The sequence below is a fragment of the Octopus bimaculoides genome, chromosome 4 (assembly GCF_046866305.1).
Source record: "Octopus bimaculoides isolate indiv1 chromosome 4, ASM4686630v1, whole genome shotgun sequence".
NCBI classification, from domain to species: domain Eukaryota; kingdom Metazoa; phylum Mollusca; class Cephalopoda; order Octopoda; family Octopodidae; genus Octopus; species Octopus bimaculoides.
Genome location: NC_142931.1, coordinates 39,080,035 through 39,104,028, shown reverse-complemented (window position 1 = coordinate 39,104,028; position 23,994 = coordinate 39,080,035). Strand labels below are relative to the sequence as shown.

Below are 23,994 nucleotides of genomic sequence, written 5' to 3'. Positions count from 1 at the left end.
ATTTTCGAGTATATTTTGGTTATATTTTCTGAGATTTTCCCTAGGACCCAGGTTGAACAAATAAGTCAAAAACGTAATAAGCAAAGTTTTAATTCATTGTCGGGTGTCCGAAATATAAAGAAATATTGTGAGAAGTATTAGACGTATTAAGCAGATCAATATCAATTAGATTTCGATTCTACTTCCTTATTTCATTTATGCATCCTTGAACAAAATAGTTACCGTCTCCATCACTCTAATTTAGTCATTTTTTGCTCTTGTTCAGTAAGTCATCATCGTTGTTTGCAAAGCTGATTTTCCTCTCCCTTTCTCCTCTTTTCCTTCAATCTTCTTGTTGCTGTTGTTTTTGTTGTTATATAATAGCGATGGTGTTGGCCGTACCACAGTGATGGTATTAGCAAATATAGAGACAGTGTTTGTAATAAGGGGTAGTAAAGACAGCTGTCATATAGGTAAACATAGAGAGAGAGGGAGAGGTAATGGCGGAAGTGGTGGTCTTTGTGCGTGTATGTATGTATAGTGTGGGGTCGGTAGTGAGACAGAGATGGTGTCTTGTTAGCTTCAGCATTGGAATTTATGTAGTGGGGAAACTCGGGGAGTTTGCTTCTAATAACGCTGGAATGCTTGTGACACAGGCGTTGGCGTCGGTGATAGTGACCATACGCCAAATAATATATAAATAAGAGGATTTCTTTTGTAAGACAACCATTTTACTTTCTAAGTTTCCATGCTAAACAGATATAGTTTGAGGACAGCGTAAGAAGAACAACACCAACATTATGACATCTCTTCACAAAATCTGTCAATTGCCAGTATCACAGAGCACTATTATGACAAGTTGTATGATCATCATTGCTGGTAAGTTAATTTATGTTTTTATCTGATTGTTAATAATAACTTTATTGAGAAATGGTCTCGTTTGTGAAATACAGAGGAATGACTGAGGAAGGAATATCTTGGTTCTTGATAATTCTTGATATTTAGGCAATGAAACTAAGGCGGTGAGCAGGCAGAATCGTTACCACGCTGTCAAAAATGTTTAGCAGCATTTCGTCCATCTTTATGTTTTGAGTTCAAATTCCACTGAGGTCGACTTTACCTTTCATCCTTTCGGGGTCGATAAAATAAATACCAGTTAATCACTGGGGTCTATGTAATCGACTTACCCATCCCCCGACATTGCTGACCTTGTGCCAAAACTTGTAACCAATATTTAGGCAATGTGTTAAGCGGTGAGCTGGCAGAATCGTTACCGCGCCGGGCAAAAAGCTTAGCGGTATTTTGTCCATCTTTACGTAAAGGATTCCGCCGAGACCAACTTTGCCTCATATCCTTTTGGGGTCGATAAAATAAGGACCAGTTGATTACTAGGGTCGATGTAATCGATTTAACCCTTCTCCTGAAATTTCTGCCCTTTTACCAAAATTTGACACCGATATTTAGGCAATGAATGTAAACGCATGCGCAATAATAACCTATTGAGAAAACAACTGAACATCTTGTACATGCATTGATGTCAAGTCAAAGTCTTTGCAATTGTCAACGCTTTCTATTGCTACAAACATATAGTAGGGTGACATAATCCTTAACACAACGAACAAAATGCTTAGCAGCATTTCTTCCGGCTTTACGTTTTGAGTTCAAATGCTACCGAGGTCGACTCTGCCTTTTATCCTCCGGAGTCGATAGAATAAGAACCAGTTGAGTACAGGAGTTGATGTAATGGATTTCCCCTTCCATCAAAATTGTTGGCCTTATGCCAAAAGAATTAGAAATATTGATTTCACATTTTGGCACAAGGCCAGCAATTTCAGGAGATGGGGTAAATCGATTACATCGACCCTAGTGTTTAACTGGCACTTTTTATTTTATCGATTACGAAAGGATGAAAAGCAAAGCCGATCTTGGCGAAATTTGAACTCAAGACGTAAAGACGGATAAAATAACGCTAAGTATTTTGCCCGGCACGCTAACGATTCTACCAGCTCAGAAATAGTAGGAACATGCAATACATATATCTACAGTATCGTATCCTCCTCCTCCTCCCTCCAAAACTGCCGGCCTTGTGTCTAGATCAGAAACTGTCATTACGAACATACAAAAAGGCGACGAGCTAGTAGAATCGATAGAGTATCGCAAAAAAAAAAAAATAAAAAAAATAAAAAGAAACAGAAAAAAGGCTTGCGGTATTTGTTCTAGCTCTCTCATTTCAGATCTTGCCTAAGTCAGTTTTGGTTTTCATCCCGCTGGAATCGATATAATAAAGTACCAGTCAAGTACTGAAATAGATTTTATAGACGACTCCCCTATCCCTCAAACTTGCTGGCTTTGAGTCTAAATCAGAAATCGTTGTTAAAAAACAAAAAAATGATGGGTTGGCAGAATAGTAAACACATCAGGTAAAATGTTTTGGTGTACATATCACCAAACCATACTCGATCGCGAGTGACGCTTGGTTGTACTGTACTGTACTGTACGAACTTGTACTGTACGCCTTGCGTAATGGGTAACAAATCGTCGTTTATTTATTTATTTTGTTGATGTCATAAAATATATAAATTAATGTGAAATGATGCTTTTTGGGAAGCAGCAGATAAGGTTATAGAAAAAGTCGAAGACCGTCCGTGGATCCAAAGGACAGCTTTCCACTTCTTCTGTCCAAAGAGATTTTAGCCAAATATTTACACGCTGTTATTTTTAGTTTTATCGTTAGCATGCCGGACAAGATGCTTCGCTGCATTTTTCCCGTCTTTACGTTCTGAGTTTAAATTCCTTCGAGGTCGACTTTGCCTTTAATACTTTTGGAGTCGATAAAATATCTACCAATTGAGCACTGGGGTCGATGCAATCGACTTACCCCATCCCAGAAATTGCTGGCCTTGTGCCAAAATTTATTGCTTTATCTGCTGCTTTGAGAGCTGTCGTTCCAAGAAAAGATTTATTTATTACTTAATCTAATTATTTATTTATTCGTTTGTAGTTCTGATCAGGTCTTCCCTAAGTCAGTTCGTGTGTCCGGAAATGTTTGGAATGTTTCAGTATCCGGACAACTGTGCTATGTTCTATGTTTGCAACTACGGCATACCTTATCAACGTACCTGTCCAACCGGTCTTCTGTTTGATATCAACCTTGGAGTTTGCCGGCATTCCGTACAGGTGCACTGCTTTAACGAGACTCATCAACTCACAGCAGGTAAGCATGTTTTGTTAGTTTTAAAAGAGAGTGATAGAATGGAAGTGAGAAGATGGGAGGGAGAGTGAGAAAGAAAGATATGTGGTTGAGAGAGAGGGAAGAGTGTGATTTAGAGGGAGAAAGAGCGAAAAGGAGAGTCTGAGTGGAAGGAAGAGAGAGCGTGACGAAGTGTATGATTTAGAGATAGACAGATAAATAGAGAGAGAGGGAGAGAGAAGGAGAGAGAGAGAGGGAGAGAGAGGGAGAGAGAGAGGGAGGGAGAGAGAGAGAGGGAGAGAGAGATGGAGAGAGAGAGAGGGAGAGAGAGAGAGAGGGAGAGAAAGAGGGAGAGAGAGAAAGGGAGAGAGAGGGAGAGGGAGAGAGAGAGATGAGGAGGAAGAGGAATGGGCAATTCATAGACAGTAATATTAGTATAACCGAAGACGCTCTGTAAGTTTTAATGTATTCTTGGTCCACCATCGAACGCTTTGCCTTTATGTGATGTATCTAGGGTACATGCTATATAACTCCTTTTCTTAGCTTCTTTCCAGGATATTGATAATGGTAGGAAATCGCAGGAAAGGAGAGAAGTGTGGTGGAATGACTCAGTTAGATATCGAACCATGACACAGACTGTTGACTGTGGGCATGAAATCACTCTGTAGGAGTCTCACAGACAGACACGTTGGTAGATAGATAGGGAGAGAGAAAGGGAAAATGCTCAAGGATATAAATGAATAACTGAGGGATGAATAAAAGTGATCGTTGATTGATACTATAGTTTAAACCTCTCCCAGGTCTACCTCTGATCATACTATGTTTTTTTTATATCCAGGACTATATTGTTCGATGTGACCTTTATTTTCTGTTTAAGACGGTGAAGAGTGATTTGAAGGAAGCTTTGGCTACTATTTGCAGCAGGTCAAGCAGCCATGAAGACGATATTTTGCTGACACATGATCATAAGTTTACGCAGAAAGAGAAAGATAGATAATATTGAGAGAGAGAGAGAGAGAGAGAGAGAGAGAGAGAGGGGGGGGGGATGTAAAAAGTATTGTAGAAACTCCGCCATTAGATTCTGTACAAATAGCCGTGATATGAAGAATTCAGACTCTAAATTTTCAAAAATTCTACTACTCACTGGTGTAGTTATATCACTTGTAGGTAAACTAGTTTTAAAAACCATTCGCTTATATATGCTTTCCAGTATTTTGTATAAGATCAAAGTTTAGTATTGTAAGCCAGAATGTACAAAGATATTAATACATGTACAAGGGCGGTGGGATTCGCAGTATTATTAGCACGTCGGGCGTTTAACTATCTGAGCTCGAATCCTGTCAAGGTAAATTTTTCATTTCATCTTTTCGGGGTCGGTAAAGTAAAGTACCAGTCAAATACTAGGGTCGATGTACTAACACCATCCCCCCAAATTGCTTATGTTAGAAACAATTATTATTATAAGGGTGTTATGGTGGCGGAATCGTTACATTTTGGGGATCTTTTCCTTTCCATGATCAGCTCGATTAATTAATTTTCTTTTACTAAACACTTCGTATACTGGTAGAATGTGTCATATAGAACATCTTTTACTCTTAGCGTTGCTGAGAAAAGTTTCTATTTCCGAAGTTATTTCGTGTTAAAGTTGTCGTATTTCGGTAATTTCAACCAATCAATGACGTGTATTCAAAAAATTTCAAAATTCCGATTTTTTGCAATTTTCCGGAATCTCCGTATCCAAAAAGCTGGGTTTTTGGCAAAAAAAAAAAAAAAAAAAAAAAAAAAAACTGAAAAAAAAGAAAACAATAATTTGCGAGAAAATGTGTGTGTGTGTGTGGGAAGTCTTTCCGAAAATAGTAGCTGAGAAACAGGATAAAAAAACCTAAAGGGAGTAGAAAAGCACGAGCGATTTAGGTGGTGTCATGAAGTAAACGTGCTTCAGATACACTCGTTTATTCATATGAACGTAACAGAGATGAAATATATCATAAATAACAGTGACAAACGAAATATACACCGCCGATAGTTGTTGTTGACAAACAAAAGCAGTAATTTTATTCAGCTGAATATACGTCATTGATTGGTTGAAATTACCGAAATACGACAACTTAACACGAAATAACTTTGAAAATAGAAACTTTTCTCAACAACGCTAAGAGTAAAAGATGTTCTATATGACACATTCTACTAGTATCCGTAGTTTCAAAGTGTTTAGTTAAAGAAAATTAATAAATCGAGTTGCCCATCAAAAAGTAAAGATCCCATTGTGGGGAAGAATGCCTTACGACACTTGTTCCGGCTCTTCATGTTCTGAGTTCAAATCCTGCTGAGATAAACTTTGCCTTTCTTTCCTCCGGAGTCGATAGAAATAAAATACTAGTCAAGTATTGGAGCTGATATAATCGACTGTTCCATTTTCAGGTGTTGTACTTATATTAGAAACCAGTAATTAATACATTCATATTGCCAACGATTGCACTGTTATGTAAATGTTTCTTTTTCTTGAGAGCTAAGACTCATAAGGCCGGTAACCTGGTTTCCATGGAGTATAGATGACCAAGATCACGACATTCCCCACTGAACGGACGCCGGGCTGTTGCAGGGTTTAGGGGTAGCGATTTCTTTTAGGAGAGGGTACAAGTCAATTACATCAACCCCAATACTTACGTATTTATTTTATCTTCTCTGAAAGGGTGGAGAGCAAAGCTGACCCAGCAGGAATTTTTTAATGTTTTTTATCATTTACTTGTTTCAGTCATTAGACTGCGGCCAAGCTGAGGCACTGCTTTGAAGAATTTTCAGTAGAATGAATCGACTCCAGTATTTAATTTTGTTAAGCCCGGTACTTATTCTATCGGTCGTTTCTTGCCGAACTGCTAAGTTCCGGGACGTAAACACTCCAACACCGGATGTCAAATGGTAGTGGTTGGACACACACACACACACACACACACACACACACACACACACACACACACACACACAACGGGCTTCTTTCAGTTTCCGTCTACCAAATCCACTCACAAAGCTTTGGTCGGCCAGAGGCTACAGGAGAAAACACTTGCCACGCAGTGCGACTGAACTCAGAGCCATGTGGTTGGGAAGGAAACTTCTTACCACACAGCCACCCCTGCTCCTTTGAACTCAAAACAAAGAGCCGGAAGAAATGTCGCTAAGCATTTTGTCCGTCGTGCTAATGAAACTATGTTATGACTACAGAAAAAATGAGTAGCAGACATTAGATGAAGAAGTAAAATGCTGAAAATGGTTAGAATGTTCTTTTTTGGGTCGCAGAGTAAAGATGAAACATTGTTTAACCATAGTACTTACTCTTCAGCGCGAAGCTTAAAATGTGAGTTTATTAAATACACACAGCTGTAAGTTATCTTACATTTCTGTTTTCACTTTCAGAAGTACTAAAATTTGGGTTTCGAGTATCTACGGTTCATCGTAGGATATCTCTCTCGAGCTAATGGAAATCTGATAAAGCAAATTCTTCCACCTACTCCCAGGCAAACTTGATACATTTGAATTATTTTACTGTAGACTGCAAACTTAAGTGATGCAATTAAGTACATCGTATATTTTAAATTAAGAAGAGGAGATACATCAACATTTTTCCTTAGTATTCATTGAATTTTGAGTTTTTCTATTACAGAATTTGGACAGCTGGTTTCTAATTGCAAGTCCTTGTTCTCTGTGAAAAAGTTTTTGTACTTAACTTTGTCAAGGTTTCAGGACATGATATCTTGCTTCTCTTCAGCACCGAACTTGTAGTCGTTTTTGCGGTTTAGCCCCTGACCGAACATCTCGTCTTTTATTTTTTTCCCCGGACATAGTATGGTGAAAACTATATTATTCAATAGGTCCTTCCGTTTAAGATACAGTAGGTGGTGATTTTTGGAAAATTTTGCTGTTATTTCTGACTGATCGAGCGACCACTAGGGGCTCTGTCGTTAATTCATGACATATTAGTTTATCGAGAAAGTATATCTTATATATTGACTATATATACGGAGAGAACATGGAGGAGTGCATTTTCCAGAAACCTCCTTTTTTAAATGGGACATGATCTCCAAGTATGTTCATAAGTGTATTTTCAAAGCCTCGTGTGCAGCAGTGAGGTTTGGAATAGCTATTTCAAGCGGTGGCTAATTCAGAATTTGAAAAAAAAAAAAAAAAAAAAAAAAAGTGCCGGGCTGTTTGGAATGCATCCACTATTTCTGTTGAAAAGTTATCTTTCATGGTTTTGAAACTGAATTTTAATTTAATATTAATTTCTGCTTGCTTGTATAAGAATGATGATGATATATGACGATAATGATATATATATATATATATATATATATATATATATATATATATATATATAGAGAGAGAGAGAGAGAGAGAAATAGAGAGAGAAAGATAAATATATAGAAGGATAGATATATACATGTATATATATATATATATATATATATATATATATTAACGTGCACCTGTAAACTATTTCTGAGTGATATGCACATTATCTTATTTTCTTCTTAACACATATGGTTTAGTAACTTTCTCTTCATTTGAAAAAACCAACTTGGCCGTTTTCCTTTCCTTTCCTTCATTTTTAGCTTCCTTTAAATAAACGTAAACATTGCCAGGAAGCTTTTCCTATTATGTAACAATATCTAACCCACGTAAAAGAAACATGGTCTTATCATTTCTAATTGCATATTCAACATCTTGTTTTGTGCTTATTATGCATGCACGTTAGTCCGTTATTTGTAATGGAACCGCTCTACTTCAACATTAGCATAATACATTCTTGAAATTTCTATAGATATCTAAAATGTCGTCGTCTATATATTTATTAATTCATTAATATCTAACACACAAACAAGGCGGTGAGCTGGAAGAATCATTAGCACGCCGGGCAAAATGCTTAGTAGCATTTCGTTTGTCTTTATGTTCAGAGTTCAAATTCCACCGAGGTCGACTTTGCCTTTCATCCTTTCGGTGTCAATAAAATAAGCACCAGTTAATCACTGAGATCGATATAATCAACTTGTCCCCGAAATTGCTGGTCTTGTGCCAAAATTTGAAACCATTATTTCTGGGTTCAAATGCTGCCGGGGTCGACTTTGCCTTTCATCCTTGAGGGATCGACAAAATAAGTACCAGTTGAGCACTAGGGTCTATTTAATCGTCTTAGGCCTTTCCTCGAAATTGCTAGCCTTGTGCCAAAATTTTGAAACCAATATTTAATACATAAATAGGCTATGAACTGTGAGAAAAGTATTCATGGAGATGAATGGATAGGGAATGCTGGAAGTTTTTGAGAAGTCTTGATTGAGGTGTGTGGGTATTGGTTTTGATGTGTACCGCTGATTGAACTTAATTTGAGCAGGATCTTTCAACCATGAATTCTCTTGGATATACCACCAGGACTTTGTATAATGTCTTCTGTAGTTCATTAGATGTACGGGAAGTTATTCCAACTTTCACAGCTATAAAAGATTAAGAGACAGTTCTTTTTCTAAATAAGAATGCCAGACTTATTTATCTCTAGCGTGACGAGCCAACTAAAAATGTCAACCAAATCTCCTGCATAATAATAATACTCCATTGTCCTAAAACGGAAAACGGCACATTGGCCAGTGTAGTCCTAGATACGACTAAAAGTGCCTGACTGCCACAGTTGGAATGCCTTTCATAAAACGTTAGCACGATTAGGGCTGATTTGGAATTAAACAACAACAACAACCTTCTGAGTGAGTTGCATATCTTTTTATTTATATTTGAGAGGAGCGGACTATAGGAAGTAATTGCACTTTTTGGGGCAAGGGAGACAAGGTGAAACGAACTCGGATAAGACGGCTTTCAACTTAGTCGTAACCGAAACAGCTTTCCTTGTTTTGTTATAGGTTAGTCAGAGAAAGGAAGGAAATACCTATGAGCACTGTAGGACCTTCGAGACTAATAAGGAGAGAGAGAGAGAGAGACTTCGAGTCATTGGTTGCTGCATTACGAAGCTGCATATCAACGGATGAAGTTATTCTCAGGCGAGAGACATAACGTACCAGTCAAGTACTAGGATCGATATAATCGATATTCCTTCACCCACTACAAATTTTGTCTTGTGCCTTTGTAAAATATCATTATGTGGGGTTTGAAGAAACTTGCTTTTGGTACCATGCTCCTTTGCTGTGTGTTGTATGTTTGTTGACATACACAATACTTTTCATTTCAAATTCTTCCAGTAAAGAATGAGTGGCTCTTTCACAAAGAAACAAAACTCTATTATAGGAATTTAGATGATGACAACTCGTTAGAATTACATGTTTGTATATTTTTAACGCTTCGCTTACAGATTAAATTTGCAGAACTCGTATTAAGTGTCTCTTTTCTTTACACAAGAAGCCAGACTAATAAAGCTAGCTGCTTACGGTATTTACTGTTTAAGGCGACAAGCTAGCAGAATCGTTACCGCGTAGGACAACATGCTAAGCAGTATTTTTTCACGCTCTTTATGTTCAGAGTTCAAGTATCGTCGAGGTGCAATTTGCCTTTCATCCCTTTGGGGCTGATAAAATAACTACCTGTCGAACACTGGCAGTCGACGTAATCGACCTGCCATCCCCTTCAAAAATTGCTAACCTTGCACTAAAACTAGAAAAGAATGTATTCATTGTTTCTCTGCCTACCATCTTTTCTTATTTGTATATTTTATTTCTTCTTGAAATGCTGCTTATTCTCTAAATTAAATAAGTATGTTTGTATGCAAACATGTATGACCGCATATATGTATGCAAACATGTATGACCGCATATATGTATGCATACATGCATTCATGCATTTGTATCTTTTATCCATTACCTGTATGAGTCATTGAACAGCGGCCATGACGATGACGGGACACCCCTTTGAAGGGTTTAGTCGAACTAATCAACTCCAGTACTCACTTTTTAAGTTTGCTACTTATTCTATCGGGAACGTAAACAAACCAGCCCCAGTTGTCAGTCCGGGCGCAGGGTGGCAAACATGCACACACACACACACACACACATATATATATATATATATATATATATATATATATATATATATATATATATATATATATATATATATATATATATATACATATATATATATGTAAACATATATATATATATATATATATATATATATATATATATATATATATATATATATATATATATATATATATATATGTTTATATATATATATATATATAAACCGTATAAAGGATCGTGGGTAAGGCCAGAACAATGCGAAGTAAATGCAAGGCAAATCACAAGAAAACAAATATATGAATTACTGTAGACTTACCTTGCATCCAATATTTCGGGTTATGTTAGAAACTAGTAATTAATACATTCATATTGCCAACGATTGCACTGTTATGTAAATGTTTCTTTTTCTTGAGAGCTAAGACTCATAAGGCCGGTAACCTGGTTTCCATGGCGTATAGATGACCAAGATCACGACACTCCCTACTGAACGGACGCCGGGTTTTGTAGGGTTTAGAGGTAGCGATTTCTTCTGTGTGTGTGTATATGCGTTTGTGTTTGTGTGTGTGTGCATGTATGTGAGGAAGAGAGAGAGAGAGAGAGAGAGAGAGAGAGAGAGAGAGAGAGAGAGAGAGAGAGAGAAAGAGAGAGAAAATAATGAAGTACGTGTGTGAGTCAGTGAGAATGGGAGGTTAAAAAATACGCATAACGGAAAGAATACAATATGAATTGCGCAAGAAAATGGAGCAAATTGTGGCCAGTGAATCAAAATCAAATATGTCGGCTGGAGAGGTTTCATATTTTGGACATCAAACGTGATGAGTTTGTTATAAACAATGAAATATTCACGTGGACAAAAAGTTTTTGTTCTTGCTAGTATTCCATGAGCATCTACGTCAGCATTGAAAGACATCATTCCAAAGGATGGGAGACTTCGGTCATTCAATTAAGACATGCCATTGTTTAACACCTTACTTGACAACTAGAAAGATGTTGCGGAAGACAGTAAGAAGCAGAGGTGAGCATGTAGAGAAGACATTTGTTCGATGCCAAGAAGCCGAAGAAAAAAGATAAAATCAAAAGATAAAACAGCCAGATCGTAGGAAAAAGGTTGGCAACATCTTAAAAAAAAAAAAAAAAAAAAGGAAAGAAAATCTGCCCCTGCGGTTTCAGTGTAGGGTCTGTGAACTGAAGTTCATGTCAAGCTTTGGAAGGGAAAGCTATGAAAAATGTTTGCCTCACCTACATTGAGGAATGAGGAGTGAGAGGAAAACTTTGAAAGTATTCTCGATTTTGAGGCAACACCAAATAAGATGTATGTATGTATGTATGTATGTATGTATGTATGTATGTATGTATGTATGTATGTATGTGTACTTATGTATATATGTAAATATATATTTATATATGTGTGAGTGTGTGAGTATATATGCATATTACATATATGTACATACCAATGTACATATCAATGTGTGTTATGCATGTGTATCACAGCTTTCACATCAAGGCTTAATGTTTATTAAACATATTGTATACGATTTTCATATACGTTTTAAACTAAGCTGTATTGGTACATTGTGTGTGTGTATTACACAAGCTTGCATACAAACGTACATAACATTTTTTGTCCCATTCTACTGGAGCGTGACAACCTTCTGCTACTTTGAAACTGGTCTGCCATTGTATAAATGAATAAAATATAAACATTTTATGTAGATCATATTTCACTCTCTCCATCCCTTACCCGGCACACTTCAGTGTACGACTTTATCCTTCATAGTAATCCCTTTAACTGTTGCTCTCGCCTATTTATTCGCTGAATGATATGTCATGAGTTACGTTCTTTACCCCCCACTGTTTTCGAGATCAGTCATGCTCTCGCCTCATTTCATTCGCTGTGTTCGTTTATCTGTTCATTTAAAGCCATGTTGTGTACATATGTAGGAGGCATTTTCGCGTGTTTGTATTCTTGTATCCGTTTATTCTCTTACTTGTTTCAGTCATTGGACAGCGACCACGCTGGGGCACCGCCTCGTAAAATTTAGTCAAATTAATCGATCCTAGTGTAAAAATTTTTGATGTCTTGTATTTATTACATCTATAACTTTTGCCGAACTGCTAAGTCAGAAAGACGCAAACAAACCAATACCATTTGTCAAGCCGTGGCATACAAACACAAACACACATGCAAACACACACATATACATACACACACACTCATAGATACATATACACACATATACATGACAGGCTTCCACACAGTTTCCGTCTACCAAATTCACTCACAAGGCATTATTCAGCTCAGGATTATAGTAGAAGATACTTGTCTAAGGAGCCGCGCAACTGAAACCACATGGTTGAAAATTACAAGAGGGACAAGTTTTCGCAAAAGTATTATTAGTTTCACACTTGAAAAGAAAATGGAGAAAGGGTCTTTGATATTTCGGACATAGAGTCCCTAATTAGAAAAAAAAAAAAAGCGAAAAAAGCGAAGGGTGGTTGAAAGGAAGGAAGGGAGAGAAAAATGTTACGGGCCGGGTGTGAATGCGGTTTTATAGGGTGGAGTTAAGAAGATAGGAAGAAGCAGAAATTGTATGCATATAAAGGAGAGTATCTGTGTAAGGAGATGGACATGAGAGGAGTGAACGGTGTGGAGTGCAGGTAGCTAGGTGGGGTGAGTGGAGTTAAACAGTGAAGAAAACGGTGTAGTAAGACAAAAAATAAAGCAAGTAAAGGTAGACGAAAAGATACAAAGTAGTTAAAGGTGGAGAATAACAAGTACAAAAAATATACTGTATGTGTGAAAGGGTATGTAAAAATGCTGAGTGGAAGAGAGTATAATGATTTAAAGAAATATATAAAAAGCACGTGATTATTGAAAAAGGAGAGTGGCAACAGGGGGTGGGGAGAATGATTATGAAAAGGATATAAAAAAGGAATGTAAAGAAAAAGTTTGAAACTGAACCTCTAAGCATATACAAAGCCATAATTAATAGCATATACTATTGGGGTGAAAAACCTCTCTTGGATAGAAAGCCTTCGTCATATATATATATATATATATATATATATATATATATATATATATATATATATATATATATATATATATATATATAAAGCAAAGAAACAAATTTCTTATCAAACACTCTATACACGAATAACAAACAATTATAACATTCAAAGTAGCTGCAAACGCCATGCCTCCTAATCTCCGATAATATCTTATGATGACTTCACTTATAAACCGTTGCTGGCTTTATTCTGCATAGTCAGGAAACACTTTATCCTTAATCAGATGCTGACTTCCACTCCCAACAAATATCAACTATACCACACTGGGGTGCTACTGATATTTACACAAAATATCTCTCATATTGATGGCAGTTTTAAGAACAAAATACAGTTCTGGTAGGAGGGAAAAATTAATTGCTAGCAACAACTGGATAGATATAAAGAGATAAACTTAATTTCTCTCTCTCTCTCTCTCTCTCTCCATATATATATATATATATATATATATATATATATATATATATATATACATACATACATACATATATTTGTCCTGTTATTATTCTTACTGTAATTGTGTAACATTGTTCGTTTTTTTCCGTCCTTGTTTTTGTATACATTCGCTGCTTTCTTCCAAGGAATCTAATGCTCTTAGCTTAGTTTTTCCTTGAGGCTGGCCAGATTGGAGCAATATCGAGAATAACCCGCCAAAATTGCAAGGATAATCTGGATCTCGACTGAAGAGAGAAAACTCCGAATGACCTGTCCGTGTTTTCTTTGTATCGTCTATCTGAATGTTTTGTGCCTTTCTTGTATCGCCTAACTGTCTTGGAGAGTCTGACGCGGTATGGACGTGTGAAGGTTATGATTGCGTCTTTTAGTTCATTAACGGTTTTCGGGCGATTCTTGTACACTGATCTTTTACTTGCTCCCCAGAAAAAAAAGTCTGACGGTGTTAAATCAGGTGATCTTGGTAGCCAAAGTCCCTTCGAAATAATACGTTCACCGAAAAACCCTTGAAGTAGTGCCATGGTGATGCGCGAAGTATGTGCTCCAATTTGCTGAAAGTATGCATTATTAATTTCACTTTCAGAGAGTTGTCCTACAAATGGATATACAATATTTGAGCAATATCTCTCAGTGTTGATGGTGTCTTTAAAATATATCGGTCCCACAATACGCTTTCCCGAAATTGCTATCCATATTGCAACTTTTTCGGGATGCAGTGGTTGCTCATGCGTCGCGTGTGGATTCTCAGTGCTCCATAACCGTGTGTTTTGTGAATTTATGTGTCCCGACAGATGAAACCAAGCCTCATCGGTGTAAAAACACCCATCCAGCACTTCTATGCCTTTTTCGGCAACAAAATTTTGGAACCAATGACAATAATGAAGCCTTTTAGCATGATCCGTAGTCTTCAATTCTTGTATGGAAAGAAATTTAATTACTTTTTTACTGCCGTGTGAGCACTTTCTAGGCTGATTTCCGTTTCCTGTGACAATTTGCGTAAGGACTTTGACGGGCTTGCCAACAGTTTATCAGAAATATTGGAGAGTGTTTCGTCTGAAAGAACAGTAGGCCTACCGCTTCTTGCTGCGTCTTCCACTGAGCCTGTGTTTCTAAATTTTCTTATCAAATCCTGCACAGTGTCACAATGTGGAACAACAGTATTTGGAAAAGTTTCCCTGAACTTCTGTTTCACAGTATCTGTGTATTTGCTTCCAGCTCGAAACACCCATTCAACTAAAAACGGACGTTCTTCAATGGTTAGCATGTCGACACGTTGAAGGGTACACGATGACTGAGGGACAATGGCTGACACCCGGCCGCCCACGCAGTGATAGGCAAGTTGCGCATACGCAGGATGAAAAAATTCACTGAGGAGAGACTTTTTGAACACCCTGTATATACAGTATATATATATATATATATATATATATATATATATATATATATATATATATATATATATACGTTTATATTCATATAATTATACGTTTATATTTATATAAGGGGCATTACTACAGAATAATAATGCCACACACTGATAAACATATAATTATATTCTTGGGAAGAGAAATTTCCCTTATGAATTTTTTTACACTCTGGCTTCTTGATAAAATTCTTGTAAAAGAGTTTTATCCCTTTTTGAATTTATTAAATATATATATATATATACTCTCAAGACACATGGTACAACGCTGTAGGATCGAACTCGGAATCAGGGTAAAGTGACGTTTTTAACCACATCGTCATGTTAGTAAGTTGAAATCCCTCCCGCTGTCTTTCCCTCTTCCCCCCTCTCTCTCTGTAGCTCATTCCTTTTCTCCGACTTTGTCTTCGTCTTTTACATGTACACTCAATTTTCTTAATCTCTCTCTCTCTCTCTCTCTCTCTCTCTGTTCTATCTACTTTCACTAACTACATGTTAGGCCAGTGCATCTTAGTAATTGAAATAACAGGTAACGAACAGCTAGTGTGGTAAGAACTCGATACTTATACTGTAAATTATTAATTTCACCGTTTAAAGTATTTGTTTTAGTACAATGTTTTGTAAGTGTATGCGTGTACATATGCATTTATGTAACTACAGTTACGCATGTAAATACATATGTATGTGTATGTATGCATGCATGTAAGGATGTGTAAGTACGCATGGAAGTATAAGCGTTCAACTATATGTCTTTTTATATTCTTATTGGTTTAAAATTTTGGCACAAGGCCGGTAAGTTCGGGAGGAGGAGGTAAGTCGATTACATCGGCTCCAGTACTCAACTGGTACTTATTTTAGCGACCCCAAAAGGGATGAAAGGCAAAATCGACTTTGGTGGAATTCAAATTAAGAATGTAAGGACGCACGAAATGCCGCCAAGCATTTCGTCCAGCATGCTAACGATTTTGCCAGTTTGCTGCCTTAATAATAATAATCATTAAAAAAAAAAGACTACTTCTCTCGCAAGATGGATTCGAACCATCGAGCTAAAAATGATGGTTACTATTATTCAGCTCTAGCCCTCCGCTCTGCTAACTGAGTTATCGTGTGTAGCTTGTGTATAGAACCGAACGGGACGCCACTCCGTCGCACGTTGTCTTATTTAAAGCCAAGTGGACTAGAGTAACATAAAATGAAGTGATTTTTGTTTTGATTTTGCTCAAGAACACAACGCACCACCCGGCCCAGGAATCGAAAGCACGATCATGTGGCCGGGAGTGCAACGCCCTAACCACACACACACACACACACACACACACACACATTATTAGTTTCACGCTTACGGTCGCTGTCAGTATGTATGTATACAATTATGTGCGTTGGCTGCAGCATCAGAGCATTTTAGTTCTTATTTCTAGCATTGTAGGTGTTCTAACGATCTGTCATATTTAATGACAATTATAGTTTTCCTTTTTGGTGATACATTGCTGAACAGCTACCTAATTTGATTATTTGTGTATACATCGGCGGGAGGCGCAATGGCCCAGTGGTTAGGGCAGCGGACTCGCGGTCATAAGATCGCGGTTTCGATTCCCAGACCGGGCGTTGTGAGTATTTATTGAGCGAAAACACCTAAAGCTCCACGAAGTTCCAGCAGGGGATGGTGGCGAACCCTGCTGTACTCTTCCACCACAACTTTCTCTCACTCTTACTTCCTGTTTCTGTTGTGCCTGTAATTCAAAGGGTCAGCCTTGTCACACTGTGTCACGTTGAATATCCCCGAGAACTACGTTAAGGGTACACATGTCTGTGGAGTGCTCAGCCACTTGCACGTTAATTTCACGAGCAGGCTGTTCCGTTGATCGGATCAACTGGAACCCTCGACGTCGTAAGCGACGGAGTGCCAACAACAACATACATTGGCGATTCACTAAATGACCCATAGATTTCTATGAAGTAGACATATATACTGCTGGTGATCTCGTCCGGAAACTGGTGAGTTGTGACGACCCTGCTGATGAGGCTTCGTTCTTAAACTCGAAACCGTCGACAGTACAGGGATATCATGACCGCCACTTTCGACCATTTACGGTCGCTATCAGTATGTATGTATACAATTATGTCCATTGACTGCAGCACCAGCGCACTTTAGCTATTATTTCTAGCATTGTAGGTGTTCTAACACCTTCTGTCATATTTAACGACAATTATAATTTTCCTTTTTGGTGATACATTATTAAACAGTTGCCTAATTTAATTATATTTATGTGTGTGTATGTGTGTGTGTGTGTGTGTGTGTGTGCGCGTGTGTGTATGTACAGAGAGAGAGAGAGAGAGAGAAAGAGGGAGAGAGAGAGAAAGAGGGAGAGAGAGAGAAAGAGGGAGAGAGATCGAAAGAGAGAGAGAGAGAGAGAGAGAGAGAGAGAGAGAGAGAGTCAACAGATGAGATCCAGAGATGCCCAATATAGAAGATACTCAGTAGCGCTCAAATAATTTGAACTTACACTCCGAAATCTTTACTGAGGACTAAGTCCGCGGGGTAAAGAGTGGCTATAAGAGGAATTAAAGTGAGCAGATATAGAGACAATGATGCAAATAAATAAATGAAACCGCTTGGGCTCGATATACAAAATATAGATACAGACATACATGTAAATAGTGAGAAAACAAACACTGAAAATATCCAGACGATGAATATTTATGTATAGATATATAGATATTTATATTATCAATAGAGCAAACTTACACACTTAAGAACGACAGAAAATTTAAGGGGGATGGTGTGATGTTAACAAGCATGAATATTCATAGTCTGAAGATTTTTAGTTTTTGTTTTCTCTCTATTTATATGTGTATACGTAGGAACGTATATCTAGCCAAAGCAGTTTCATTCGTTGCATCATTCTCTTTCTCTTTTAACGAGTATGGACATAAATAAAGCACACTCAGAATGTAGACAACTAATATCAGATAGTTTCGGCAAGCTAGTGAAAAAGACAATCCTAAACTTGACTATGAGTTCAGTTCTATATTTAAGAGATGAGGAATTATGTACATTATATACATTATATCCATTTGACGGACCACCTCCCCCAGTGGGATGAAGTTAAAATAATAGACAGAGAACATTACTGGAAAATACGAAAACTAGCAGCACATATGCTAGGACACAACAACCTCCTTAGCAGACCGAGTGTAGATATGAGTAGCATATGGGAACCGGTATTAAGGAAGGATAGGAAAATATTAGACTTATAAGCCCTAAAATTCACTCCATAATTCACTCCACGGGCATATGGCGTAGTGGTTAAGAGCGCGGGCTACTAACCCCATGATTCCGAGTTCGATTCCAAGCACTGACCTGAATAATAATAATAATAATAATAATAACATCGAAAAATATCTTAGGAATGAGAACCCAGGTTCGAAATTTCCCCAAGACACCTGATGAAGGCTGGAGGGTATATCAGCCGAAACGTGTTAGTATCAAATAAGATGAGGACAAATATCCGTCAAATGTAAATAATGCTGACTTGTAAAGATAGGTGAAATAAAATTTGAATTACATGGTTAGTATAAAATGTCTGATAATCAGGGAGAGACTGAACGAAAGAAAGTGAATGGCCGAGAAAGAGAAAGCAAGAAAAACAAATAGAGAGACATTCTACGTGTGAGTAAGTGAATGGGTGAGTCAGAGACTAAATATGTTTTTCGACAGTAGGTAGACTAGTAAGTAAATTATAAAATAATAGTAACCTGGCGTATTAGACGCATGAATGCCAGGCAAGAATGTTTGACAAATCGTGTATTGTTTGCTGATATTTAGTCATTTGACATTTCATGGATGGAGACATTCATCTCGAGCTGATCAGCTCTAATAACCAATCAGATCACTACGACTGTTTTTCTTTTGACAACACCCACAAGGAACTAAACCTAGCATTCTCACTGAATGAACCACTCCTCAATTTTACAATGATCCCTTCCTCTTGACAGGTTTAGTCCTCATCGAATAGATCAGTCATGGGCAAACTGCAGTCCGCGGACTTTCTGAATGGCACACCAACACGAAAAATTACTTAGAATGCTTTTTTTAGTGGTGCGGCTCGACTGATGATGAACCTTGTCTCAAGCGGCCCACTTTGCGAAAACGGTTACCAATGCGTAGAATGGACATATGATCAAAAGCAAAACAGCCGTGACCATTTCACCCTTTTTTTTTTTTCAGGTAGAGTGTTTAATAAAAGAAATAATGATACTGACCTCATTGCAACGGGGCTTGTGTGCAACTAGAACTCATTTGAAAGGGTAAAAAAGGAAATATAAAGCAGCAGTATGTCAAGTAAAGAAAAAAAAAAGAGCAATGACAGTCAAAAGGGCATATCTGCGTTTACGTTATCTATATAAAGGCTGGTGTGCAACTAGAACTCATTTGAAAGGGTAAAAAAGGAAATATAAAGCAGCAGTAAGTCAAGTAAAGAAAAAAAAAGAGCAATGACAGTCAAAAGGGCATATCTGCGTTTACGTTATCTATATAAAGGCTGGTGTGCAACTAGAACTCATTTGAAAGGGTAAAAAAGGAAATATAAAGCAGCAGTAAGTCAAGTAAAGAAAAAAAAAGAGCAATGACAGTCAAAAGGGCATATCTGCGTTTACGTTATCTAATGTGTCTAATTCCGCTGGGGTCGATTCTACCTTTCATTCTTTCGGGGTCGATAAAATAAGTACTAGCAGAACACTGGCGTCGATGTAAACGACTCACCCTATGCCCTTAAAATTGCTGGCCTTGTGTCAGAATTTGAAACCATTATCTAATGTGCCCTCCCCGGCAGTGGCGTAGCAAGAGTTTGTGCCGCCAAGAGCAGCGCTCGATTTAGCTGTTCTCCACTGGTCTGTACTGGCCCCGTAGCCTATAAAGGCTTATACAGAAAACTCAAAATTGCCACCCGAATAAAAGCATAGCCCTATTCGGGAACCGCCCCCTAGCTTCGCTACAGCTTCCATTCTTTTTTAACACTGAAGGAGGATTTGAATGTGATTTCTAGAAAGTTGAGTGATGTCATAGGGGCTTCCTTGTTGCTCGCTAATGGCCTTTGTAGGGGGCGGATGCTGTGTAGGATGTTTAATGTGTAGCATCAACGCCGATTATGATTTATCAGTAGTTCTTTGATGAGGGTTGCGCTTGTCCTTTGTAGAATGTCATCAAGTGGCCGGGAGTTGAATATTTTTAGGTCTTGTTGGAATTAACCTTTGAATTAAAGGAAACAAATATAAAAGGGATATTCTGCGTCACTTGATTTGTTACTTATTATTATTTTTTTTGTTGTTACGGCTTAGCTGTATCACTTGGTTGCTTTAATTAAATGATGCGTTTTTTTTTTTTTGTATTTAGGGACTTTTAAAATATATTTGATAGGGAATACGTGTGTGTGTGTGTGTGTGTGTTTGTGGATGTGTGTGCGCGTGTGTGTATAAATTTATGTATGCACACAAACATACGCGTCCATACACACACATATATGCACATTCATGTGCGTTATGTATACTTATACACAAACAGGCACACACACACACCACACACACACACACACATATACATACAATAATATATATTCATATATTTATGTACATACATGCATATATATATATATATATATATATATATATATATATAATATAATATATATATATATGTAGATAGATAGATAGATAGATGTATACATACTTGTATATAGATTCATACTTACACACACATACGCATACATACGCAACACACACACACACACGCACACACACTCAATGTATAATACACCAACATTCACATTAATTTTAAAATTGTTACTGATTCTGATATTCGATTTCTTTTAAAACAGGTTTTACTTGTCCCACCCCAATTGGGATATATACCGACCCGACATCATGTGAGCATTTTTACTTGTGTGCTAACGGAAGGGGTTTTCGTCAGAAATGTCCATTTGGCTTGATATTCGACGGTGTTGTGTGTAACTGGAAAAAAGACAACAATTGTACTCCGACTTGGAAGAGTAGTTTGCGGGATGGAATCAATATTGATACGAAACCGAACGATCCTAGTCGTAGATCACGAGTTATATCAACGAAAAAGAGCTCGGAGAAGCTAGTTCCATCTACTAAAGATGAACATCAACGAAATCAGGATGGTGTTAGTTTGCCAACGAGTACGGAGGAAAATCGAATAATTGATGAGTTTGAGTGGAATAGAAAGCAGATGCGTAATAAATCAGATCAAAGCACTGGAATGGGGAATTTAACAGAAAATAAGCAGGGACAACAGCAGCATCAGCAGCAACGTAAAGGAAACTCTAATTCAGAACGGCCTAGAGGTGAAGAAAAAACAGTAATAGGAAAGGCAAAAGTTAAAAATGTAAAAAATGCAGAAGAGGAAGGGAAAGAGAATAATGAAAACGATGGAAATAAAGCAAGAGATAGATATTTAAAAGAATACCTTGCGAGAGAGGGAAAGCGACGAAAGTTTTTGAAAGAGCTGGAAAAGAAGAGATCAGAACTGTGGCAAAGACAGCAACAACTGAGAAGAAAACTACTGAGGCAGCATCAACTACGACAAAGGAAATTATTCATGATGAGACAGAAACAGCAGCAACGACAACTACAGCAATCACAAGAAAAGAAGCAAGATCAACAACGTCAAAACGGATCAATTCCACAACTTCAGCAGCACGAAGAACACAAACAACAAGATCAACAACAACAGCCACAACAAAAAGAAGAACAACAACAACTGCAAAAAGAACAACAATTGCTTGAAAATGAAGATCATCATCATCAGCAGCAGCATCAACAGGAAAAACAAGAACAAAGTACACCGAGAAATAGAAATCTGAAAGCAAATGAGATCAGGGATATCTGGAGTAAATCTGACCAAAGTAACACTTCAAAGTCAGCGTGGAAACCGAATTCCAGTAAAGGGAGTAGCCACACAGAAAAAGGTTTATATCCTTCTCTCTTTCATTCATCTGTCAGCAATCAGATTTTCCTCGTGAACCAACAAATTAAACCAAACTACACAAACGACAATATAGACGACGGCGGTATCGTGAAAGACAGCAAAAGCAGCAACAGTAATGCCAGCCGAAGCAACAATAATAACATTAATAGCAACAGTATTAACAAAGCAGTAAGTTCAGGAAACGCCAGATAGAAAGGGAAAAAAAGAAAATAAACTCGCATGCGCGCGCACACTCAAGGACACAGTCTCTCTCTCTCTCTCTCTCTCACATACACACGCACACACACACACACACACATGCATACACACACATACACACACATACACACAAACGCACACAATGTGAATTCAATATCCTACAATTAAGAAACGACATATCTTATCTGATTTACATCTTCTACAATTTCATCTGAGGAAGTGACATTTGTAAATAGTGGAAAATAAGGGCAACAACAACAACAACAACAAGCGGCAACATAAAGAACAACAGCTGCGCGGACTAAAGTTCCAGTTATTTTAACATTGAATACAACAATGCTTCGATTATAGCATAAATATACCAAAAATACGAACTCATGTTAGTACAATTCACAATTATTGTAGTAACTTATTTATTCCTGTGACCAGAAGAATGATTAAAAAAAGAAAGACAACAAATAATAATATTAAAAAACAAACTGTGAGCCATTAAACAGAAATATTAATTTGCTGTTTACACTCAATCTATGTAAATTTATAATATATTTTGTACATAACCAAAAATGGCATTCCAGTTCTTTCTGTACTGGAGAATGATTAACCAGCTCTTCGAGAATATTGTTTCCATAAAATAGCTTTGTCATTTTGCTGTTGTAATAAAATACTGAAAACATTTTATACAACCACTATTTTAAAACAATTGTTTCTTTTGTCTTTATACAATACGGCATCAGAATGTTATAGACCATACAGTTCTTTGAGTGAACTATTTGAAATATAATTCTGTAGAATATGAACCTAAATTGCAGTAAGTTTTCATTTGCATTCTGCAAAAATGGAATTTCATTTCGATTTTTCTCAAAGTTTCGGGATCCCTATTTATGCTCTTTCGAGCTTATTGCCTTTCACTTCTCTTTTTCTAAAAAATATTTATTCTATTTCTATTGTAGAATATATTTTAAATAACCTTACGATTAAACTCGAGCCTGGGGTTTTAATTCTCGAATTAATCCCTTCACTTTACTCAGAGCAACAGGAGTAAATTTTTGCTTTCAAACAAGAAATTAATTTTGTAAATTTTGACACAACAAACTTTTATACAAATTTTCTTGGTATCAATTATTTGATATTTGATCCAAATCCTTAAATGAATGCTTAGGTCTCACTATCTAATCTATTGATTCAGTGTGATTTAATTTGATTATCGAGGAAGATTATATGTTCTCAAAGTTTAGCTGTTTATCTTTCTTCTCTCATTAATTCTAATAAATGACAATACAGTTTCTTTGCTTGCCTGTTTTCTTCTTCATATTTTATAGTCATTGATATTAAGTACAATCTATAAACCAATTTTCTAATCTAAAGTTTAAATATTAGGATAATCAGACAGCCATATGGCATAAATAACTTTTTGATAACATATGAATCTGCATTCAATATCATTTTTCCTGTCTAAACCATTACGAATTATTTCCTGTAATGATCTCTCAATATAAGGACGGTAAAATATTACAAGTATATAATCGTGCCGAGCATATAGAAACGATGGAGCACCATGTAAAATGTCTTACAGTGTCTTAAGATATTCGCTATCTCTCTATGATCTCAAGTCAAATATCTCTAGAATTTAATTTGCCATTCGTCCCTTCGAGGCCAACAATAC

At 37.0% G+C, this 23,994-nt stretch overlaps 1 protein-coding gene across 1 annotated transcript; it reads left to right on the top strand.

The window, feature by feature from the left end:
• The first annotated feature begins 509 nt into the window (after positions 1-509).
• On the top strand, positions 510-23,616 carry LOC128247569 (uncharacterized). The gene is made up of 3 exons (XM_052967001.2): positions 510-858; positions 2,981-3,193; positions 21,001-23,616. The coding sequence occupies exons 1-3, from the start codon at positions 780-782 to the stop codon at positions 22,323-22,325; spliced, it is 1,617 nt and encodes a 538-aa protein (XP_052822961.1). The 5' UTR covers positions 510-779; the 3' UTR covers positions 22,326-23,616.
• The last annotated feature ends 378 nt before the right edge of the window (positions 23,617-23,994 follow it).

What these genes read in the sequence shown, in the direction of transcription:
- LOC128247569 (XM_052967001.2), top strand. Translation starts at nt 780, where the DNA reads ATGACATCTCTTCACAAAATCTGTCAATTGCCAGTATCACAGAGCACT. An exon ending in TTGTATGATCATCATTGCTG is followed by an intron (nt 859 to 2,980) that starts GTAAGTTAATTT and finishes ATTCGTTTGTAG; the next exon opens with TTCTGATCAGGTCTTCCCTA. An exon ending in GACTCATCAACTCACAGCAG is followed by an intron (nt 3,194 to 21,000) that starts GTAAGCATGTTT and finishes CTTTTAAAACAG; the next exon opens with GTTTTACTTGTCCCACCCCA.